At 35.6% G+C, this 19,176-nt stretch overlaps 1 protein-coding gene across 2 annotated transcripts; it reads left to right on the top strand.

Annotated features, from left to right (window-relative positions):
- The first annotated feature begins 789 nt into the window (after positions 1-789).
- LOC136035844 (uncharacterized) lies at positions 790-9,067 on the top strand. 2 transcript variants are annotated; one of them, XM_065717803.1, is made up of 3 exons: positions 790-913; positions 5,593-5,757; positions 8,589-9,067. In XM_065717803.1, exons 1-3 carry the CDS (start codon positions 893-895, stop codon positions 8,997-8,999), a joined length of 597 nt encoding a protein of 198 aa, XP_065573875.1. In that variant the 5' UTR covers positions 790-892; the 3' UTR covers positions 9,000-9,067. The 2 variants fall into 2 exon arrangements, with proteins under 2 accessions (XP_065573875.1, XP_065573876.1); XM_065717804.1 differs by having other exon boundaries at positions 833-901.
- The last annotated feature ends 10,109 nt before the right edge of the window (positions 9,068-19,176 follow it).

Below are 19,176 nucleotides of genomic sequence, written 5' to 3'. Positions count from 1 at the left end.
AGGCTCAGGGGGTTTGTGTTGACCCCGGATTCTTTTTATCTGATGCATAAGGCTTCCTTAACTAAATGGCTATCTCAATTTTTATCGGATAGGTCTTGAAGAAAAGGGCTTGGGGGACTAGTCACCCTCCAATTTCTGGTTGACTCTTAAAAAGTGAGTTAGAACTTTGAATTTCCAATCAAATGAGCCTTCTCTGAAGCTTATACGAGCATTCCTTCCATAAGAACCATATATACTCCCAGTGCATAAATAACAACGCCTACCCCCGGGCTTTGGGGGGACTGTGTCGACTGCAGAGTTTTTGTTATCTGACCTTTGAACTATTTTTAACAAAATGGCTACCTCAAAATTTTATCGGATGCATTAGGGGGAAAAGGGTGTAGGAGGGTGGGTAGTTGCCCTCTGATAATTTTGAGTCTTGTAAAGGGCCCTAGAACTTCCAATCGAAGGAGCTCCCTTCAAAGTTTATAGGACCACCCCTTCCATATGAAGTGCGTTTGGGGAAAATAATAATAACACAACTTTGGAGCCGTATGGCCATTACTATAGGCAACGCTATAGCATTGCCTCTGATTCGGGCAAAACAGGAAATGTTTGGAAGAATAATCTTGATATTTTCAAAAATTTGTCTAAAAGAAGTTATTAAGGTAATTGCGGTAAGAAAAGCTGTCATTGCGAAATCATTAGATTACTTGATTAGCGAATTAACTGCGGTCATTGATCTGACTACATACTTGAGTTAAGAGACTAATAAGAGGGGAGGATGATGAGCCGTCCCTGAAAAAACCTGAAGTCTCTCACCAGTTTGTAAAGCAGGGGAAGTTACTATAAAACCTTTTGAGTACTGTTTAGAGCAATCAGTAATTTGACTGTTGTCTTGCAATATCTGTTAATGGGAATGGTAATAACGCTCGTAAGTAGCAATCAGTAGCATTAATCACACCAGGAATTTCATTAGTCGGAAATGAATCTAAAAAAAAAGAAGAAAAATTGTTAAGCATGTTGTAGCTTGCATACACACTAGGTGATAAAATGTGAACGTATTAGTATATGGTAAGTTCTATGAGATAAAAAATGTAAATTTTTGTTGGTTTTACTAGGAAGCTCCTAATTAGATAGGGAGAAAATCCTCGGTCAAATTGTGCTGGTTATGAAGTTGAATAATGTAAAGACAATTTTTAAACGACATAATCAATTAAATGAGTGAAAATTGGCACTTTTACTCTTTACGCTAAAGCTATTTGCAGTTTAAAAAAAACTTCCTATTCTAATTAAACGGTTGCTACATTTTGGTAACCATTCTTAAGACATTGGGACAAACAGTCAAGCTTTAGCGTAAAGAGCAAGGTATTGCCGAGGGGGTAACCCTTAATATACCGAATAATTTCTGTACCTTTTTTGAGTTTTAATGTTGCTCCTTGCTTTCAATTAAAAAAAAAAAAAAATACATATGCTTAATTTATGTTCCTTTTTCAAATAATGCAGGTAAACCTGGCTCACCCTCTATGAAATCTACCCTCCCCCCTCAAGGCAAACTCCTCCGGGAAAATTTGATCAAATGGAAAGTATACCCTCCCCGCCAAGTTTCCTCCAGACAGTTCCAGTTGCGGACGATTCAGCCTGAAAAATTAAATAAAAAAACTTTTTTTTTTAAATTGAAAGTAAGGAGAGACATTAAAACTTAAAACAAACAGAACTTATTCCGTATATGAAATGGGTTGTCCCCTCTACAATCCCTCACTCTTTAAGCTAAAGTTTTTAATTGTTTTAAAAAGTAGAATTGTGGCAAAGGGTCAAACTTTAGCGTAAAGAGCGAGGGATTGCGGAGGGGACAACCCATTTCATATACGGAATAGTTTCTGTTCGTTTTTAGTTTTAATGTCGCTCCTTACTTTCAGTTAAAAAAAAAGTTTTTTTTTTATTTAATTTCTGAACGTTTTTGAATTAATGCATGTTTGATTTCGGCTCTCCGTATATAAATTATTAAAATGAAATTTGCATATTAATTCTTTTTTTATGGCTAAATGGCTTTCTCTTAGTTTTGATAAAACAATTTTGAGAAATAAGGGGTGGGGAAGGAGGCCTAGTTGCCCTCCAATTTTTCGGTTACTTAAAAAGGCAACTAGAACTTTTAATTTTTAACGGACGTTTTTATTAGTAAAAAATATACGTAACTGAAGAATTAACTTACGTAACAAACTTTTATATTCTTATATTTTTAATTATATATATGAGGGGGTTTTCCCCCTCGTTAATACCTCACTCTTCACACTAAATCTTAAGTTTTTACCCAATTCTTTAAGAATGACCCCTGAATCAGAAAGGCCGTAGAAAAAATAGTTGAAATTACTAAAAATATTTTAGCGTAAAGAGCGAAGTATTTATCTCCTCCTAAATACCTCGCTCTTAATGCTAAAGTATTTTTAGAACCCCTCATATGCGTAATAAGCTCTGTTCGTTTAAGTTTTAATACTACTCCTTACTTTCAATTGAAAAAACTTTTTCATGTTTATATTTCCATTGTTTTTTTTAATAGTAATGCTAGAAAATCCTGCGCCCTTTTCATTGAATTTCTCTTCCCCATGAATATTCCTCCAAGGAAAGATCCTCCCACATAGACCCCTCCCCTCAAACCCACTCCCAAACCAAAAAAATCCCCCTGAAAACGTCGGTACACTTCCCAATAACCATTACTGTATGTAAACATTGGTCAAAGTTTGTAACTTGCAGCCCCTCCCCCAGGGATTGTGGGGTAGTAAGTCACCTCCAAAGACATAGTTATTATGGTTTTCGACTATGTGGAACAAACAGACTATCTCAAAATTTTGATCCGTTGACTTTGGGAAAAAATGAGCGTGGGAGGGGGGCTAGTTGCCCTCCAATTTTTTTGGTAACTTAAAAATGGCACTAGAACTTTTCATTTCCAATAGAATGAGCCCTCTGCAACACTCTAGGACCACTTGGTCAATGCGATGACCCCTGGGAAAAAAAAAACAAAAAAAAAACATACAAACGAATAAACACGCACCCGTGATCTGTCTTCTGGCAAAAAAAAATAAGAAATTACACATTTTTGTAAATTGGACCTTGAAATTTTTCCTACAGGGGTTTCTGATACGCTGAATTTGATGGTGTGATTTTCGTTAAGATTCTATGACCTTTAGGGGGTGTTTTCCCCTATTTTCTAAAATAAGGCAAATTTTCTCAGGCTCGTATCTTTTGATGACAAAGACTAAATTTGATGAAATTTGTATATATAGAATCAGCATAAAAATCCGATTCTTTTGATGTATCTTTTAGCATCGAAATTCCGTTTTTTAGAGTTTCGTTTACTATTGAGCCGGGTCGCTTACTACAGTTCGTTACCACGAACTGTTTGATTATACTTTATGTACTTTCATTTGAAAAGACTTTAATGTCTAACCAGTTTCTTGATCACTTCCAAAATGTCCTCTTCTGTGGGATTTTTTGCCGGAAATCAAAACCTACGGTAAATAGACCCCAGACATTGCCTCTGGAACATCATAAAAAATTGAGTTGTCAAAGGAAATATATGACAATTAAAAACAATCTCGCATAGTTATTCTGTCAAATCCCAACAGTTTCATTGAAAAATTCATCCGTCCTGGAAATATTCCTCCCCGAGGAATATTCTCCCAATAGAAAGCCACCCAAAGCACAATCCCCCCTTGAAAATTTTTTGTATACTTCCCAATAAAAAAGAATATATGTAAGCAATGGACAAACTTCAGAGCTTGCAGGCCTCTCCCCATGGATTATGGGGATCATTTTACCCCTAAAGACATAGTTATTTGATCTTTTAAGTATGCTGAACAAAATGACTATCTCAAAATTTTGCTCAGATAAAATTAGGATGCAAATAGGCGTGGGAGGGGGTCAGTTGCCCTTCAATCTTTTTTGTCACTTAAAAAGGGCACTAGAACTTTTCATTTCCGTTTGAATGCAGCCTCTCGCGATCTTCTAGGACCGTTATTTCAATACAATCTCTCCTGGAAAAAAAAAACAGAAAAAAAACTAATAAACACGCATCCTTGATGCGTCTTCTGGCAAAAAAAGCAGAATTCCACATTTTGTATATAGGAGCTTGAAACTTCTACAGTAGAATTCTCTGGTACACTGAACCTGATGGTGTGATATTCGTAAAGATTTCTTGAATTCTAGAGGCTGTTTTCCCTTTTTTTAAAAATTACGCCAGTATTCTCAGGCTCGTAATTTTTGATGGGTAACAAGCTGAATAATTTGCAATTCAATCATGGCACCCCTCGCCCAAACCTTTCTCAACTTGTTTTGAAAGAATGTAGCAAACAAAGCTATGAACGAAATTGAAATGGTGAAAAAAGTGACGAACATTCGCAGAAAACTTTCTCAACTGGTCAATCAAACAATAAGAATAAAAAATTGGCTTCCTTGGCTCCAAGAAAATATTTTTGTTTAGCAGACAATTGTTTCATTTTTGAATATACCAAATTAATACTTTAGTCACAAATCAGTGACAATAACAACTTCAGTTCTGGCCTCTCTAGTACTCTGGGCAAAATCTTGATTAGCACCCACCATATCTCCCAAAAATTATTTAGGAAAATTTTAAACAAAATTTACATTTATTACTACATTTTTTTTTATTGTTTCTATCAATTAACAGTTAATTTTTAGTTATTTTTAATTTATAGCTTAAAGAAGCTTATTTAGAATAGAATAGAATCGGTTTTATTTGCATAATTTCTCGTAGTCATAAAACTAAATGGCACTTGTGCTTACAGGAAAAGGATTAAATTAAACGACAAAAAATCAGAAGACAAATAGGATAAAATCAACAATTGTTATACTTTGATACAAAGAAAGGGATGAATGAGTTGGAAAAACGATTTGTGCGTGAAGGAGGTGCTGCTAATCTGTCAATTTTCTTCGACCTACTACTTCGATGTTTCACTAAAACTGGTGGTAGTATCGATCTGTATTTATCACTTCTGAGAAGATATCGGCCAAATCAAGGATCAAACTGAGACGACTCTCTTGAAGAGAGGGAATTTGTAAATTGGATAATGCTAACATATATTCGGTAAAAGCATCGCACAATATTACTTTGACTGCTCTTTTTTGTATTGACTCAAGCTGGTCACTTAGGTAAATAGTATTATTGACTTGTGGACCCCATACGGGACATGCATACTCTAAAATTGGTCGAATGTAAGTGAGATAGGCTATCCTTAGTTGTGTCACTGAGAATCCAAATCGATGCATTAGTTAATTGTATTTAATTGTTGTAACTTTTATTATTTAATCATTATTTAATTTGTTTTTATCTATGGATTAATTCATAATTCATTAATTGTTTTTGCTTATTTACTGCATCCATTACATTTAAAAAAATAAAAATAGAATTTCGAAAACTATAAAATGACTATGACCATAAGATTATTTCTTTGTAATTTTGCACCCCTAAAATTTTTGCACCTAGAGCTAGTGCACCCTCTAAAACTGCATATGGGCATGAAAGCTAACTATTTTACTTTATCAGCGGTTATTTTCTCTCAGCGTAGATTGCTTTACAAATGATGATCACTATTTCAGTTATACGTCTCAAGCATCATTGGGCTTGCTCTTTGTGCTCCGAAAGGTGTTGACGATGATTCGCGCACATCAACAACTCAAGTTCCGATATCGAAGAGGATTAACAAACTCAACAATGATGGCTCATATGCCTTTGGTTTGGAAGCTGGAGGTAGTATTTCCAAGGTAAATTTCAAGCTGTACAAGCTATAAATTTAATTCAATCTGTTCCTTAGGCTAAAAATATAGGGTATATATAGATTAGTGCAATATGTACAGCAATGCAAGGTTCATGGTGGAAAACTTTGTTAAATTACTGCATATTGTACGTATTTAGCCACCATGAGACTACTATACGTACATTATTGAGGATGACGTTGAAAGTACGTACTTAGTTGAAAGTACGTACATCGATGGTGTTTCAAAAAACTTAGGTTAGTTTCTTACTTCCTAATCTGCTTACTACCTGGCTTCACCGTATACAGCATAAAAGTATTAGATAAAAGGTCATTTGGCAATAGGCGGCATCTGCTCCCAGTATTTATGCTCTTCTCCCCAGGGGTGAACCGTCAGCATTTTTATTGGAGGGACAAGAGAGGACCATATCCGGATATTCAAAGGGCATAGGATATATAATAATTTTTTCTCCATATTATTGAGGGCAACTGCCCCCCCCTCAACCCAGACTTTAAAATGCAAGCTTTAGACCACCCTAAAATTGTTGATGAATTGAAGTCAGTACTCCTAGCTATTCTTCAAGTTTATAGTTATTTTAATTGTCATTAATACATCAATTGAACTTTATATAAGAAGTGAGCCATTTGGAATAGCTTCTAAAGTTTTTGTAAAGAATAATTTTTTATTTTGTTCAGCTTCTTTAGCTTTACCAGAGACAACTTTCTAGCGTTAACTATAGAAAACAGCCGCAAAAGCTTCGATGTAAGATCCCCTCCCCTCAAAAGCCACTGTATATGAAGGGGGAGTCGTATAGAGTCTGAAACAGACTGATTCGATTGGAAATTGAAAGTTTTAGGGCAGTTTCTAATAGTAAATAGTTATTAGAGGGCATCCAGCCCCCTTCCCACACCCTTTCTTTCCCACATAAATCTGATCAAACTTTGAAATAGCCATTTTTTTTAAACAGAAGGTTAAATATAGCCATGCCTTCAGGGTATATATTCCCCCTAAGCTCTAGCAACAAAGGTTGTAAGTTCTGTAAGTTTCCTATTTTAACCCATAAGGTTTCTAATTGGCAAAACGGGGCATGGTTGATCCTGGGTCTTCAAAAACGTTTAGGCTATTAAGATAAAGCTTTGAGGAAATATCAAGAGGGAAGCTGAAGGAAGTCGAAACACACTTTGTGCCTGCTGGTTGTCAAAAGGCTGCATCGGTAATATCTAAGGAATAGCTTAGGGTATTAAGTTGAAACTGTCAAGATGCTGGGGGGATGTTGAAGAGTTATCAAAAGGAAACCTACTCTCTTTCTAGATGTCCCCTCCCCGTATTATTGATCGACATTTTGAAATAGTGATTCTGTTTAAATATCCAAAAGATATAGCAAATATGTTTTTGGGATGCCACACATCTCACAGCCCCAGGACAAGGATCGTAAATTATGCAAATTGCTAATTCTTTGAAATTCTGGATTCATCATTTGGAAAATGGGGGTGGATTGCTTGATTCTTGGTGTCTAATAAAACGTGAAGGATATTAAATTGAAATTTCGGGGAGTGTTCAGGGATGTTTTCAATTAAATCAAAAGATACTGCATGCACTCAATTTATGAAAGAGACGTGTCTGCAGTATCTTAGGAGCCACTAATGCCTGAACCCACTAGAAGTTTCAGGTTATTTTTAAAGGGAATTTTAAAATAGATGGGGTTAATCAGCACCCTTCCATTACCTTTTTAACTGTCATAACCTCAAAGATATATGATGAAATTTTGGAACAGTGATCTTGCTCAAAATCAATAGGTCAAATATCTAAGCCCCTGGGGATGATATAACCCGCCCCCCATAAATTCTAGGTCAAGAAGTCAAAGTTATAAGAGTTGCTCATCTTTTATAGGTCAGGACAGTTATTTGGAAAAGGAGGAACGTTGGATGTCCACTTTGGATGTCCGGTAATTAAAGATATCTATTGTCCAGGTATTTTTGATTAAAGGGTAATTTTTGAAATAAGCCATTTCCTAAAATTAAAATGTAATATATATGCTAAGACTTGAACTTTTAATCTTTGAGAATCCCTTTTAATTTATCTTAAGGCTTGAAACCATTGGTTTGTCGATTTGTAGCGTGTTATACTTCCAGTAAAACATGAGAACAATAGATCTAACAGATATAAAACCAGCCAATGATTTGAAAATTTTTGAAAAACTGTGATTCTAGAGTTTCTAAAGGGGTAACATATATTTTTTTATACATGCTTGGTTTGGCTTAAAAAAATGGACATAACTCTTTCCTTCTCCAATTCCTTTTAAAATAATTGTAGATTTTAGGAATATATAAGTTCTTATGAGAGACAAGTTATGAAACATCTAGTCTATAGCTAGTACTCTTAAATTGTCTACTGTACGGTAAAATTAAGCAATCCCATATCATTCTAAAAATATTATTCTTATATAAAAAGGTCAGAAAAGGTGCGTTAATTGGAATCAGTTGTATAATGCAAAATTTACAAAGAGTCATAAAATTAACTTTCCTCTAAGTCTAATTTGCAGTTGCCAATAAGGTCTGAAATTAAATGGAATGATTTAATATATTTTTCTGTTATTTTTACCTAGGGGTCAAAACAATAACTTCACAAGGTAATACAAAACATCAGCTTCAAAGAGCACTCACTTAAAATAGTTTTGATGTCTGTCTACGTCAAATCAGTTTTATCCTTTCAGAACAGCGATAATAGCAAGCTTTGTTTCTGTCAACCTAAGTTATTGCCATAAACCTTATTATTTTAAACCTCTTTGCATTAAAACTGAAACCAGGTATTTAGAAACTAAAATTTGATTTCTCTTACAGGTCAAAGAAACAATAAAACTAATTAATCCCGAGGAAGACTTTAGTACTGATGACAATGAGAATGGAATTCCAGACGCCTTAGAGAACGCCCCAGTAGCAAGAGTTTCTACATCACCTATTCAAATGGCAGAACCTTTGCTTCCAAAAAAGGAAATAGATCCTACTTTTGCTGCTGCTCCACAAACAGCTGTTAAAACTTCTCAGTTAGAGCCTTTTGCATTCATCCAGCGAGCTCCACAGGGATTTCCCTTCTCCTTTGTCACTCCTGCTCCAAATCCAAAACTTGAGTCATTTAATGAAGCTCAGAGCTTTCCACGTCATGCTCCTCAGCTTGTGATTGGACAGTTCCAGTCTCATTCTTTCCGTCCACAATCTTTTCAGTTTAACCCACAATTTACCTCATTTAACTAGGGCATGGATAAGAAAGTTGTTTTTGTGCATCTGCTTTATTTCTTACAAATAAACAAGTTTTTACGTTATTTTGAATGATTTTTTAAAATTCTATCACCAGGCAATCGTCATAACATTAGCAGCGTGTTTTTAACCTGGAAATGTGACACATCTGCCAAACCATTACTGACGTTTTAACCTAGAGACTAGGCTAAATGTCTGTATTACAATTCCCATATCGCAAGAGGGAACCCTAAAAAGCGAGAGACTTTGATATTGAAGAACAAGAGAATTGGACAATAAAACCAATCCTTATATAAGAAAAAAATTATTAATTGTTTTTTTCAACAAAATATCCAATGCCATTTTAATAATGATTCTTTGTTAAAATTTTTTTACGTATGTTGACCTTTTTTTATGATAATCTGTATGCATAATGTATTACAATAGTGGTGGCTAAGAAAAAGAGCGAAGTGGGCAAATCATGTTAATGGTTATTTTTTTTTTATTTCTTTACTTTCCTTAAGGATACTTCGTATCGAAGTACTTGTCATAGAAAATTTAGAAGGGACTCAGTTGATTGGAGAGTCAAAGTTCTAGTGCACTTTTTAAGAGAACTATTGTTTCTCGAAAACCATCTGATGGCAATTTTGAAGTAGACATTTTGTTCAAAATAGCTAAAAGTACTATTAACTTTGCTTCTGGGGATGACGAAACCCATCACCCCCACACCCCTTATAGCAAGGGTTGTATACTATACTTTTTCCCATTGTTTACGTACAGCATTTGTCATTGGGAAAAGGATTTTTTTCCTTTTGTGTCCAAAAAGACCAAGGACATTCAAATCTAGCTTTCAGGAAATTTCGTGGGAAGTTTTAAACTAAATAAAACACGTTATGTTCACGCGGGGTGTCAAACGAGCATATTATGAATACTACCAAGGATTAATATATTAAGGAGAAACTGCGAAAAAAATTGAAAGAGAATTTGAGCCAAATAAATAAACAGTATGTGCACACCGGTTATCAAATGACCGCATCAACAATATCTTAGAAGTGGCTTATTGCATTAAATTAAAACTTTCAGGGTATCAATGGGGGAATTTTCAACTGACCAAAAGGCACTACGCTCTTACTGAGACTGCTACAACTTCTAATATTACTACTAATTCCGCTACCTTCTACTGCTACTACTAAGATATCTACTGCTATTACTACTGCTACTTCTACTATTGCTACCACTTTTGCTAGTAATACTACACTGCTTCTACTGAGGGTCAAGGTAAAAATTCCAGGAACTGTTGAGAGGACCTTGAACTTAGATAAAACACGCTAGGTGCAAGGAGGCTGTCGAAAGAACATTTCGATAATGTCCCAAGCACCGATTACGGTATCAGCTGGAAACCTTCAGGGTATGTTGAGGGGGATGTTGAAAAGAGATCCTCCGTGCATACTGCTGCTAAGGCTACACAAAATGAGCTACAATCCATTGGATGAGACAAGCCAGTTCCATTCAAACACATTTAGAAACATGTAGAAATAATGCTTTGGAATGCAGTGGTAATGGTAACGGATTGTACCGTTACCAGTGGTAACGTGGTAACGGATCACACAAATGGTGCTAAGCAAAACATAGTTTTGCTAGTGAGAAGCAGGGATGTCCCGAGCCTCTTATGACTGGAGGGGGGAAGGGTGAACCTCATAGATATTTACCAAATTACTGCCTGATTTTCATAAATGTTTAAAAAAATAGATTGACGTTTAAATACAATATAATATCTAGACATCTAGCAATATGTAAAAGATCATAATTAGAAAGAAATTTGCCTACTTTTTATTCGTATCCGCTCAGACTATTCAGGCTAGTTTTTGCGAGTCATCGTGTCCTTTTCATTCATCGCGGACCTAAGAATAGTTTTTACCAGCTTGAGCTGGCTAAAACTTCTTTGTCATCCAGCCGATGTCACATGGACAGTATTTGCCATCTGAAATGCTTTTTCTACTAACAGAAAAGCGTTTTTCAGTTCTTTGGCAGCAGTGAAAGTGTTCTCGAATATTCTGTCAATGATTCGTTCTTCAACATCATATCTGAAGGGACATAGTTGAGATTTGAATTCCTCTCTCATCAGGTTCACTATGGGGGATACTTCCAAGAAATTACCGCACCCTGTGAGTTCAGAATTTACAAGGCACTCAACAATAGAATTTTGTCTTTCATGTCTCCGAAAACCTCTTTCATTTCTGAGACTAGGACTGCTATGACTGATCACATTTCCTGAGTGTAGAGCTCTTTGAATATCAAGTGGTGGGCAGCTGAAGAAGATGTTGCATCTCTAAGTCTTATTGGAATAGAGAGTGGTCCGTAATGGTGGTTGGAGTCTGTTTCTAGGCTGTAATCTCCAGATGATTATTTTCTGTTTTCGAATCTGAAACAATACTCCTAGTGAGAATCAACGATGCTTTAATCTATTTTTCGATGTCTCTATGATTGATGTCTGCAAAAGATTTTAATCTTGATTCCATCAAATGGGTGGTAGCTAGAATTCAGAACTATTAGTTTGGAGAAAAGCAATGATATTGTTGGTTTGTTTCACCAAAAGTTTCATGAAGCTCAATGGGTGGGTGAAATAAAATCGCATAGTATCATAGCAGGAGGCTCTCGGCCTTATTTCTCCTATCAGTATGGAGTATCATTTTTCATCGTCAAAAAATGCTATGTGAGTTATAGAGATGTACTCTATACCGTAAGTAAGACCTCATATCTGGCAGGCCATATTGTTTGTGACAAAGTGTTCATCTGAAGCTTGCCTTCAACCTTTTTAATAGCATCTATGTAATAAGCAAAGCGCTTAGTGCCTTCAATTAAGAAGGAATAAAGAACTCGAAGATTGCTGAACATGTTCTTGATAAGGCTTGAAGATTCACAAGAATGTTCCACCTTGGGACTTTTGCAGTGTTACGGATGATGAAAATGTGGAATTTTCCTATTGAAAATTCAGGTCACATGAGCTTGGACTCCTGTAAGACGTCCTGAAGTATTAGTTGCGAAGTCGTAGGACTGGAAAGCCAGCTTCTCCTTACTGGAACCAGAATTTCAAATGCATTGTATTGTATCGCTAGATAGATCCACGGCTTTCTTTAATTTTAATTCAACTATATATATATATATATATATATATATATATATATATATATATATATATATATATATATATATATATATGTATATATTTATATATAATATACGCTCTCTAGCTAGTCCATCTTCATCGATATATCGAACCCCAATAACCAAGTTTAAGAACACTGACTTGTTAACAGTCTCTTATATTTTCCATTTCATTATATCTCCAAGGACAGAGATAAACTCATTTAGGGATCTATCACTCAAGTAGGTGACCTTATGAAGACGACTTTCAAGGTTTTTATATCAAGCTCTGATATGGGGACAATGTCAACCTAAAAGTGAGATAAGCTGATAGAAGTTCCCTCTTTCCTCTGAATTTAAATAAAAAAATATTTTTTTTTTTAACTGAAAGTAAGGAGCGACATTAAAACTTAAAACGAACATAGATTATTTTTTATATGAAAGGGACTCTATCCTCCCCAACGCTCCATTCTTTACGCTAAAGTTTTTACTGTTTTAAAAAGCAGAGTTCTGAGAAAGAGTCAAGCTTTAGCGTGAGGAGCGGGGCGTTGAGGAGGGGACAGCCCCTTTCATATACAAAATACTTTCCGTTCGTTTTACGTTTTAATGCTGATCCTTACTTTCAGTTAAAGAAAACTTGTTTTTTTAATATAATTTCTGAACGTTTTTGAATTAATGCAGTTTTGATTTTGGCTCACCGTACATGAATAATTAAAACAAAATATGCATATTAATTTTACTTTTTGACTAAATAGCTTTCTCAAAGTTTTGATCGGATGATTTCGAGAAGATAAGGGGCGGAGGAGGGGATCTAGTTGCCCTCTAATATTCTGGTCAAAGAGTTCGTGGTAACGAACTGTAGTATGGAGCAACCTGGCTCAATAGTAACCGAAACTCTAAAAAACGGAATTTTGATATCAATAGTTACATCAAAATAATCAAATTTGAATAATGATTTTAATTATTTAGGTTTAATCAAGATTAGTCAAGCCCATCGAAAGTTACGAGCCTGAGAAAATTTGCCTTATTTTAAAATATAGGGGGAAACACCCCCTATAAGTCACAGAATCTTAATAAAAATCACACCATCATATTCAGCGTATCAGAGGACCCTCCTGTAGGAGTTTCAAGCTCTTATATTGAAAAGTATGGAATTATTATTTTTTGCCAGAAGACAGATCACGGATGCGTGTTTATTTGTTTCTTTGTTTTTTTGTCTTTTTCCCAGGGGTGATCATATCAACCCAGTGGTCCTAGAATGTTGCGAGAGGGCTCATTCCCACGTAAATAAAAAGTTCTAGTGCTCTTTTTAAGTGACCGAAAAATCGGAGGGCCCCTAGGCCCCCTCCCACGCACATTTTCCCTCAAAGTCACCGGATCAAAATTTTGAGATAGCCATTCTGTTTAACTTAGTCGAAAACCTAATAACTATGTCTTTGGGGACGACTTAATCCCCCAAAGTCCCTGGGGGAGGGGCTGCAAGTTACAAACTTTCACCATTGTTTACATATAGTAATGGTAATTATGAAGTGTACAGACGTTTTCAGGGGGACTACTTCGCGTTAGGGTGGGAGTGGGTCTTCGGAGAGGGTTATGTGGGAAGATCTTTCTATGGAGGAATTTATCATGATTAAAGTTGCTACCGTTGTACCCTTGCATAAAAAAGGTGATTCTTCTCTAATTTCAAATTACAGACCTATTTCTCTTCTTCCCGTCATCTCAAAGGTTGTTGAAAAAGTAGTGTATCGTCGACTCTCTTCATTTGTATTTAGTACTAATTCGACTGCTGGAAATCCTCTCATCACTAACCATCAGTATGGTTTTCGTCCCTCATTCTCTACCTTGCACGCACTTTCTGATGCAACTGAGTTTGTGCGTGTTAATCTGGACAAGGGCTTGTGTGTTTTGGGTCTATTTCTCGACTTTTCTAAGGCCTTTGATATGGTTGACCACAATGTTCTTCTGTCTAAACTATCTTTATTTGGAGTGCATGGAGTCCCACTAGAATGGTTTAGGTCCTACCTCTCAGAGAGATCTCAGTATGTTTTGGTTAACTGTACTTCTTCCTCTACTTTGCCTGTATTGAAAGGTGTCCCACAAGGCTCTGTGCTTGGTCCACTTTTATTTCTAATTTACATCAATGATCTTGTTGATGGTCTTCATCCCCATGTTCACCCTGTTCTTTTTGCTGATGACAGTAACTTTTTCATTGCTGCGGTGGACCTGCCATCTGCCACTTCTATGGCTCAAGGTCTTCTTGATAAAGTAAAGGATTGGTGCTGGTCAAATGGTATGGCTCTTAACAGCCGAAAGAGTGCCATTGTCAACTTCAGGACCCCTTACCGTATGCGAGACGTACAGGAGCCAATCACCCTGACTTTTGGGAATGATATTATACCACAAGCTACTGTGGTGAAATTTCTTGGTGTGTATCTTGACTGTTTTCTTTCTTTCAAACCGCATATAACTCACACCCGTTCCTTAATCCTCCGCCAGTCTTCAATGTTGCACCGGATTAACTCATTTCTTCCTCCTGATATTATGGTTTCTCTTTATTATGCTTTTATTTATCCTTACCTTTCTTATTGCTGCTCTGTCTGGGGTAATACTAATAAATCTCTTCTCTGCTCACTTCAAAGAGCCCAAAATAGGGCAGTGAAGGCTACTTTTCTTCTCCCTCGGCTTTACCCTTCCTCTGATCTTTATAATGATACTGGAATAGCTCCGCTGGATCATATTATAGGTAAAAGTACCCTTTATTTTGCGCATTCTGCTTTTCTAGGTACTCTCCCACCGCCCCTACAGCAGTTTTTCTCACGGACAGGCTCAGGTAGGTACTTTTCTTCTTTACGTAATTCTTCTCGACGATTTATTTTACCAAAACGATCTTCTACAGCAAGCCAGAGGTCTCCAGTATATCAATCAATTCTATTATGGAACTCCATCCCTTCGGATGTCCCTCTTTTTCTTTCTGCAAAGGCATTATTTCGTCGGGTATTTCCAATTCAATAATTTTTCTCTCTTTATTAATCCTTTCCTAATTTGTATGTCTCTTCTCTTCTTTTAAAATCATTTTCAGCTATATGTTAATCTCCTTCTAAATCTTCTATCTGTTAAATATCCTATCTATTCAATGTCCTTGTCTTGTTCCAGTGTTTTTTTTTTTTTTTTTTTTTTTTTTTTTGTATATATTTTATAATAGTGTTTTATTCTTGTTCTCTGTGGTCCATTACAAGCAAAGCTTCTTGGGCCTAGTAACCACTTTACTTTTGTATTAGTTTTTTCTTTTAGTATCAATAAATTGATTGATTGATTGATTGATAAGGGTTCGTCTCCTCTACAATACCTTGCTCTTTCCCCTAAAGCATTTTTAGTAATTTCAACTACTTATTCTACGGCCTTTGTGATTCATGGGTTATTCTTAAAGATTTCGGATAAAATTCAAGTTTTAGTGCAAAGAGCGAGGTATTGACGAGGAGGTAACCCCCTCATATGCGTAATAAAATGCACAAATATTGAAGTTCATTACGTAAGTTAATTCGTAAGATACATATTTTTATTACTAACAAAAACGTTCGTACAAAAAAATAAAAAATTCTAGTTGTATTTTTAAGTAGCCAAAAATTAAAAGGCAGCTAAGCCTCCTCCCACTCCTCTTTTTTTTTATAAAAATCATCCGAACAAAAAAACGAGAAAGCCATTTAACAAAAAAAAACAAAAAAACATGCATTAATTCAAAAACATTCAGAAATTAAATAAACTTTTTTAAGTAAGGAGCCACATTAAAACTTAAAACAAACAGAATTTACTCCGTATTTGAAAGAGGTTGTCCTCTCCGTAACGCCTCGCTCTTTACGCTAAAGTTTGACTCTGTCACAACTCTACTTTTAAAACAATAAAAATATTAGTTCTTCTGAATTGAATATTCCAAGTGCTGATAATCCTTATACCAATTTTTGACAAAGGTTGTAATGTGTCTAACCCCAAAAGTAGAAATATTAGTTGGAAAACATAAAAGACGAGGTCGATGAGACACTAGTTTGATGGGGTATCGCTTTCCATATCATTCAGGGCTTTGGGGCGATGTTCGGCATCATACTCCACTTTAACCTCTTGAGGTAGTAACACCTGAGTCTCCTGGGTTTGCATCTGATCATGTTTAAGGCTTTTTATCATTCTAAGTCCAGTAATTGACGAAGGAGATATGATTTCAACAGCGTCGAAGAGTTTACCAAAATAGCTTCTTCGACAAATATTTTAGATTACTGAGCTTGGTTTGAGATCATATTTTTCAAACAGTTCGTGGTAACGAACTATAGTAAGGAGCGACCCGGCTCAATAGCAACCAAAACTCTAAAAATGGGGTTTTGATATCGATAGCTACATCAAAAGAATTGCATTTTAATGCTGATTTTAAATATATAAGTTTAATTAAGTTTAGTCTTACCCATCAAAAGTTACGAGCCTGAGAAAATTTGCCTTATTTTAAAAAATAGGGGAAAACAACCTCTAAAAGTCATAGAATCTTAACGAAAATCACACCATCAGATTCAGTGTATCAAAGAACCCTATTGTAGAAGTTTCAAGCTCCTATCTACAAAAATGTGGAATTTCGTATTTTTTGCCAAAAGACAAATCACGGATGCGTGTTTATTTGTTTTTTTTTTTTTTTTCCAGGGGTGATCGTATCGACCAAGTGGTTCTAGAATGTCGCAAGAGGGCTCATTCTAACGGAAATGAAAATTTCTAGTGCCCTTTTTAAGTGACCAAAAAAATTGGAGGGCACCTAGACCCCCCCCCACGTTCATTTTTTCTCCAAAGTCACCGGATCAAAATTTTGAGATAGCCATTTTGTTCCGCATAGTCAAAAATCATAATAACTATGTCTTAGGGAATGACTTACTCCCCACAGTCCCCGGGGGAGGGGCTGCAAGTTGTAAACTTCGGCCAGTGTTTACATATAATAATGGTTACTGGGAAGTGTACAGCATTTTCAGGAGATTTTTTTTTGGTTTTGGGGGTGGGGTTGAGGGGAGGGAGCTTCGTGAGAGGATCTTTCCTTGGAGAAATATGTCATGGGGGAACAGAAATTCAATGAAAAGGGTGCAAGATTTTCTAAAATTACTATAAAAAAACAATGAAAAAATAAACATGGAAAAGTTTTTTCAATTGAAAGTAAGGAGTAGCATTGAAACTTAAAACAAACAGAGATTATTACGCATATGAGGGGCTCTAAAAATACTTTAGCATAAAGAGCAAGGTATTTAGGAGGAGATAAATACCTCGCTCTTTATGCTATAGTATTTTTAGTGATTTCAACTATTTATTCCACGACCTTTTGGATTCAGGGGTCATTCTTAAAGAATTGGGACAAAACTTAAGATTTAGTGCAAAGAGCGAGGTATTAACGAGGGTACAAACCCCCTCATATACATAATAAAAATTTAAGAATATAAAAGTTTGTTACGTAAGCTAATTCTTATTTTTTACTAATAAAAACATTCGTTAAAAATTAAATTTATAGTTGCCTTTTTATCTAACCGAAAAACTGCAGGGCACCTAGGCTTTCCCCACCCCTTATTTCTCAAAATCGCCTGATCAAAAGTAAGAGAAAGCCATCGAGCCAAAAAGGAATTAATATGCAAATTTCATTTTAATAATTTATGTGTGGAGAGCCAAAATCAAACATGCATTAATTCAAAAACGTTCAGGAATTACATTAGAAAAACTAGTTTTTTTAACTGAAAGTAAGGAGCGACATTAAAATTTAAAAGGAACAGAAATTACTCCGTATATGAAATGGGTTGTCCCCTCCGCAATCCCTTGCTCTTTACGCAAAAGTTTTTAATTGTTTTAAAAAGCAGAATTGTGGCAAAGAGTCAAACTTTTGCGTAAAGAGCAAGGGATTGCGGAGGGGACAACCCATTTCAGATACGGAGTAATTTCTGTTCGTTTTAAGTTTTAATGTCGCTCCTTACTTTCAGTTAAAAAAACTATTTTTTTTATGTAATTCCCATATGAAATTAGCTGTAGTATCATTCTAATGTAGCTTTCAATAGTGGGCTTGGAATTTTTCACTGGCAGAGTTAACAAGATCTAAAGGAAGGGGATGTTCTGGCAAAATTATTCGGGGACTGTTTACTCGTATACAAGTTTGGCATTTTTCGGCTCGAGAGGAATATCATCCGTTTGCTGCTGACAAGGAGGGGATGAGATGTCAAAGTCTGATGTCCCCTCGGCCATTTCACTCTATGGCAAAATCTGCTGACAGGTCATGGCTACTAAGTTCCCCTCTTGATCTTCAGGTTGTGTACCAGGAACTAAATGGACAATCAGGCATGAAACCTCTTTCGCTTTACTGAAATATTGGTGAATGTCAGTTCCAGGATTTCTTAAGAGGTGGGTCTAAAGTTTGTCAAACTCATATATGTACAGTATTAATTTCTGATCAGCTTTTCAGCTGGTGCGTAGCCATGATTTTTTTAAGACTCGTTAGGGGGATCACCTCTATTTTTGGCAAGTTCAATACCTGAAGAGGTTATCTTACGCCATGGAGAAGCTATTGTATTTAAATTTAGCGTTTTTGATGATAATATTGAATTTCTCCTCTATTAATATAAAAATAAACAACGTTTTTCCGAGGGAAGTAAAGAATGAAGTTAAAACTTAAAATAAATAAAAATTATTACTTCACAGCCTATCTAATATACTCAATAAAACTAGTACAAATAAACCAACTAAATATGCTTCCCTATGTTTCTAGGATTATAAAAATACTAGTGCTTTACTGAAAACGTAAAATAATATAGGAGTGCTGTTTTAGGATTGCTGTTTTATTAATTTTTGTCGTTATAATCCTGTCCGAAATTTCTTTACTTTAACTTAAGAAAAAAAGGTCAAGTATTGTTTTCTTTAATCTACAAAAGTTTGCGGAAATATATTAATGCAATTGATTGCGGATTACAGGATCATTAGCTCATTTGATTAGCAGATCGGGAGTGGTCATTGATCTGAACTCATGCTTGCGTTACGTGACAAATAAGAAGGGAGG

The sequence above is a fragment of the Artemia franciscana genome, chromosome 14 (assembly GCF_032884065.1).
Source record: "Artemia franciscana chromosome 14, ASM3288406v1, whole genome shotgun sequence".
NCBI lineage: Eukaryota > Metazoa > Arthropoda > Branchiopoda > Anostraca > Artemiidae > Artemia > Artemia franciscana.
Note: the sequence above shows the minus strand (reverse complement) of the source record. Positions and strands in the feature narration are given on the sequence as shown.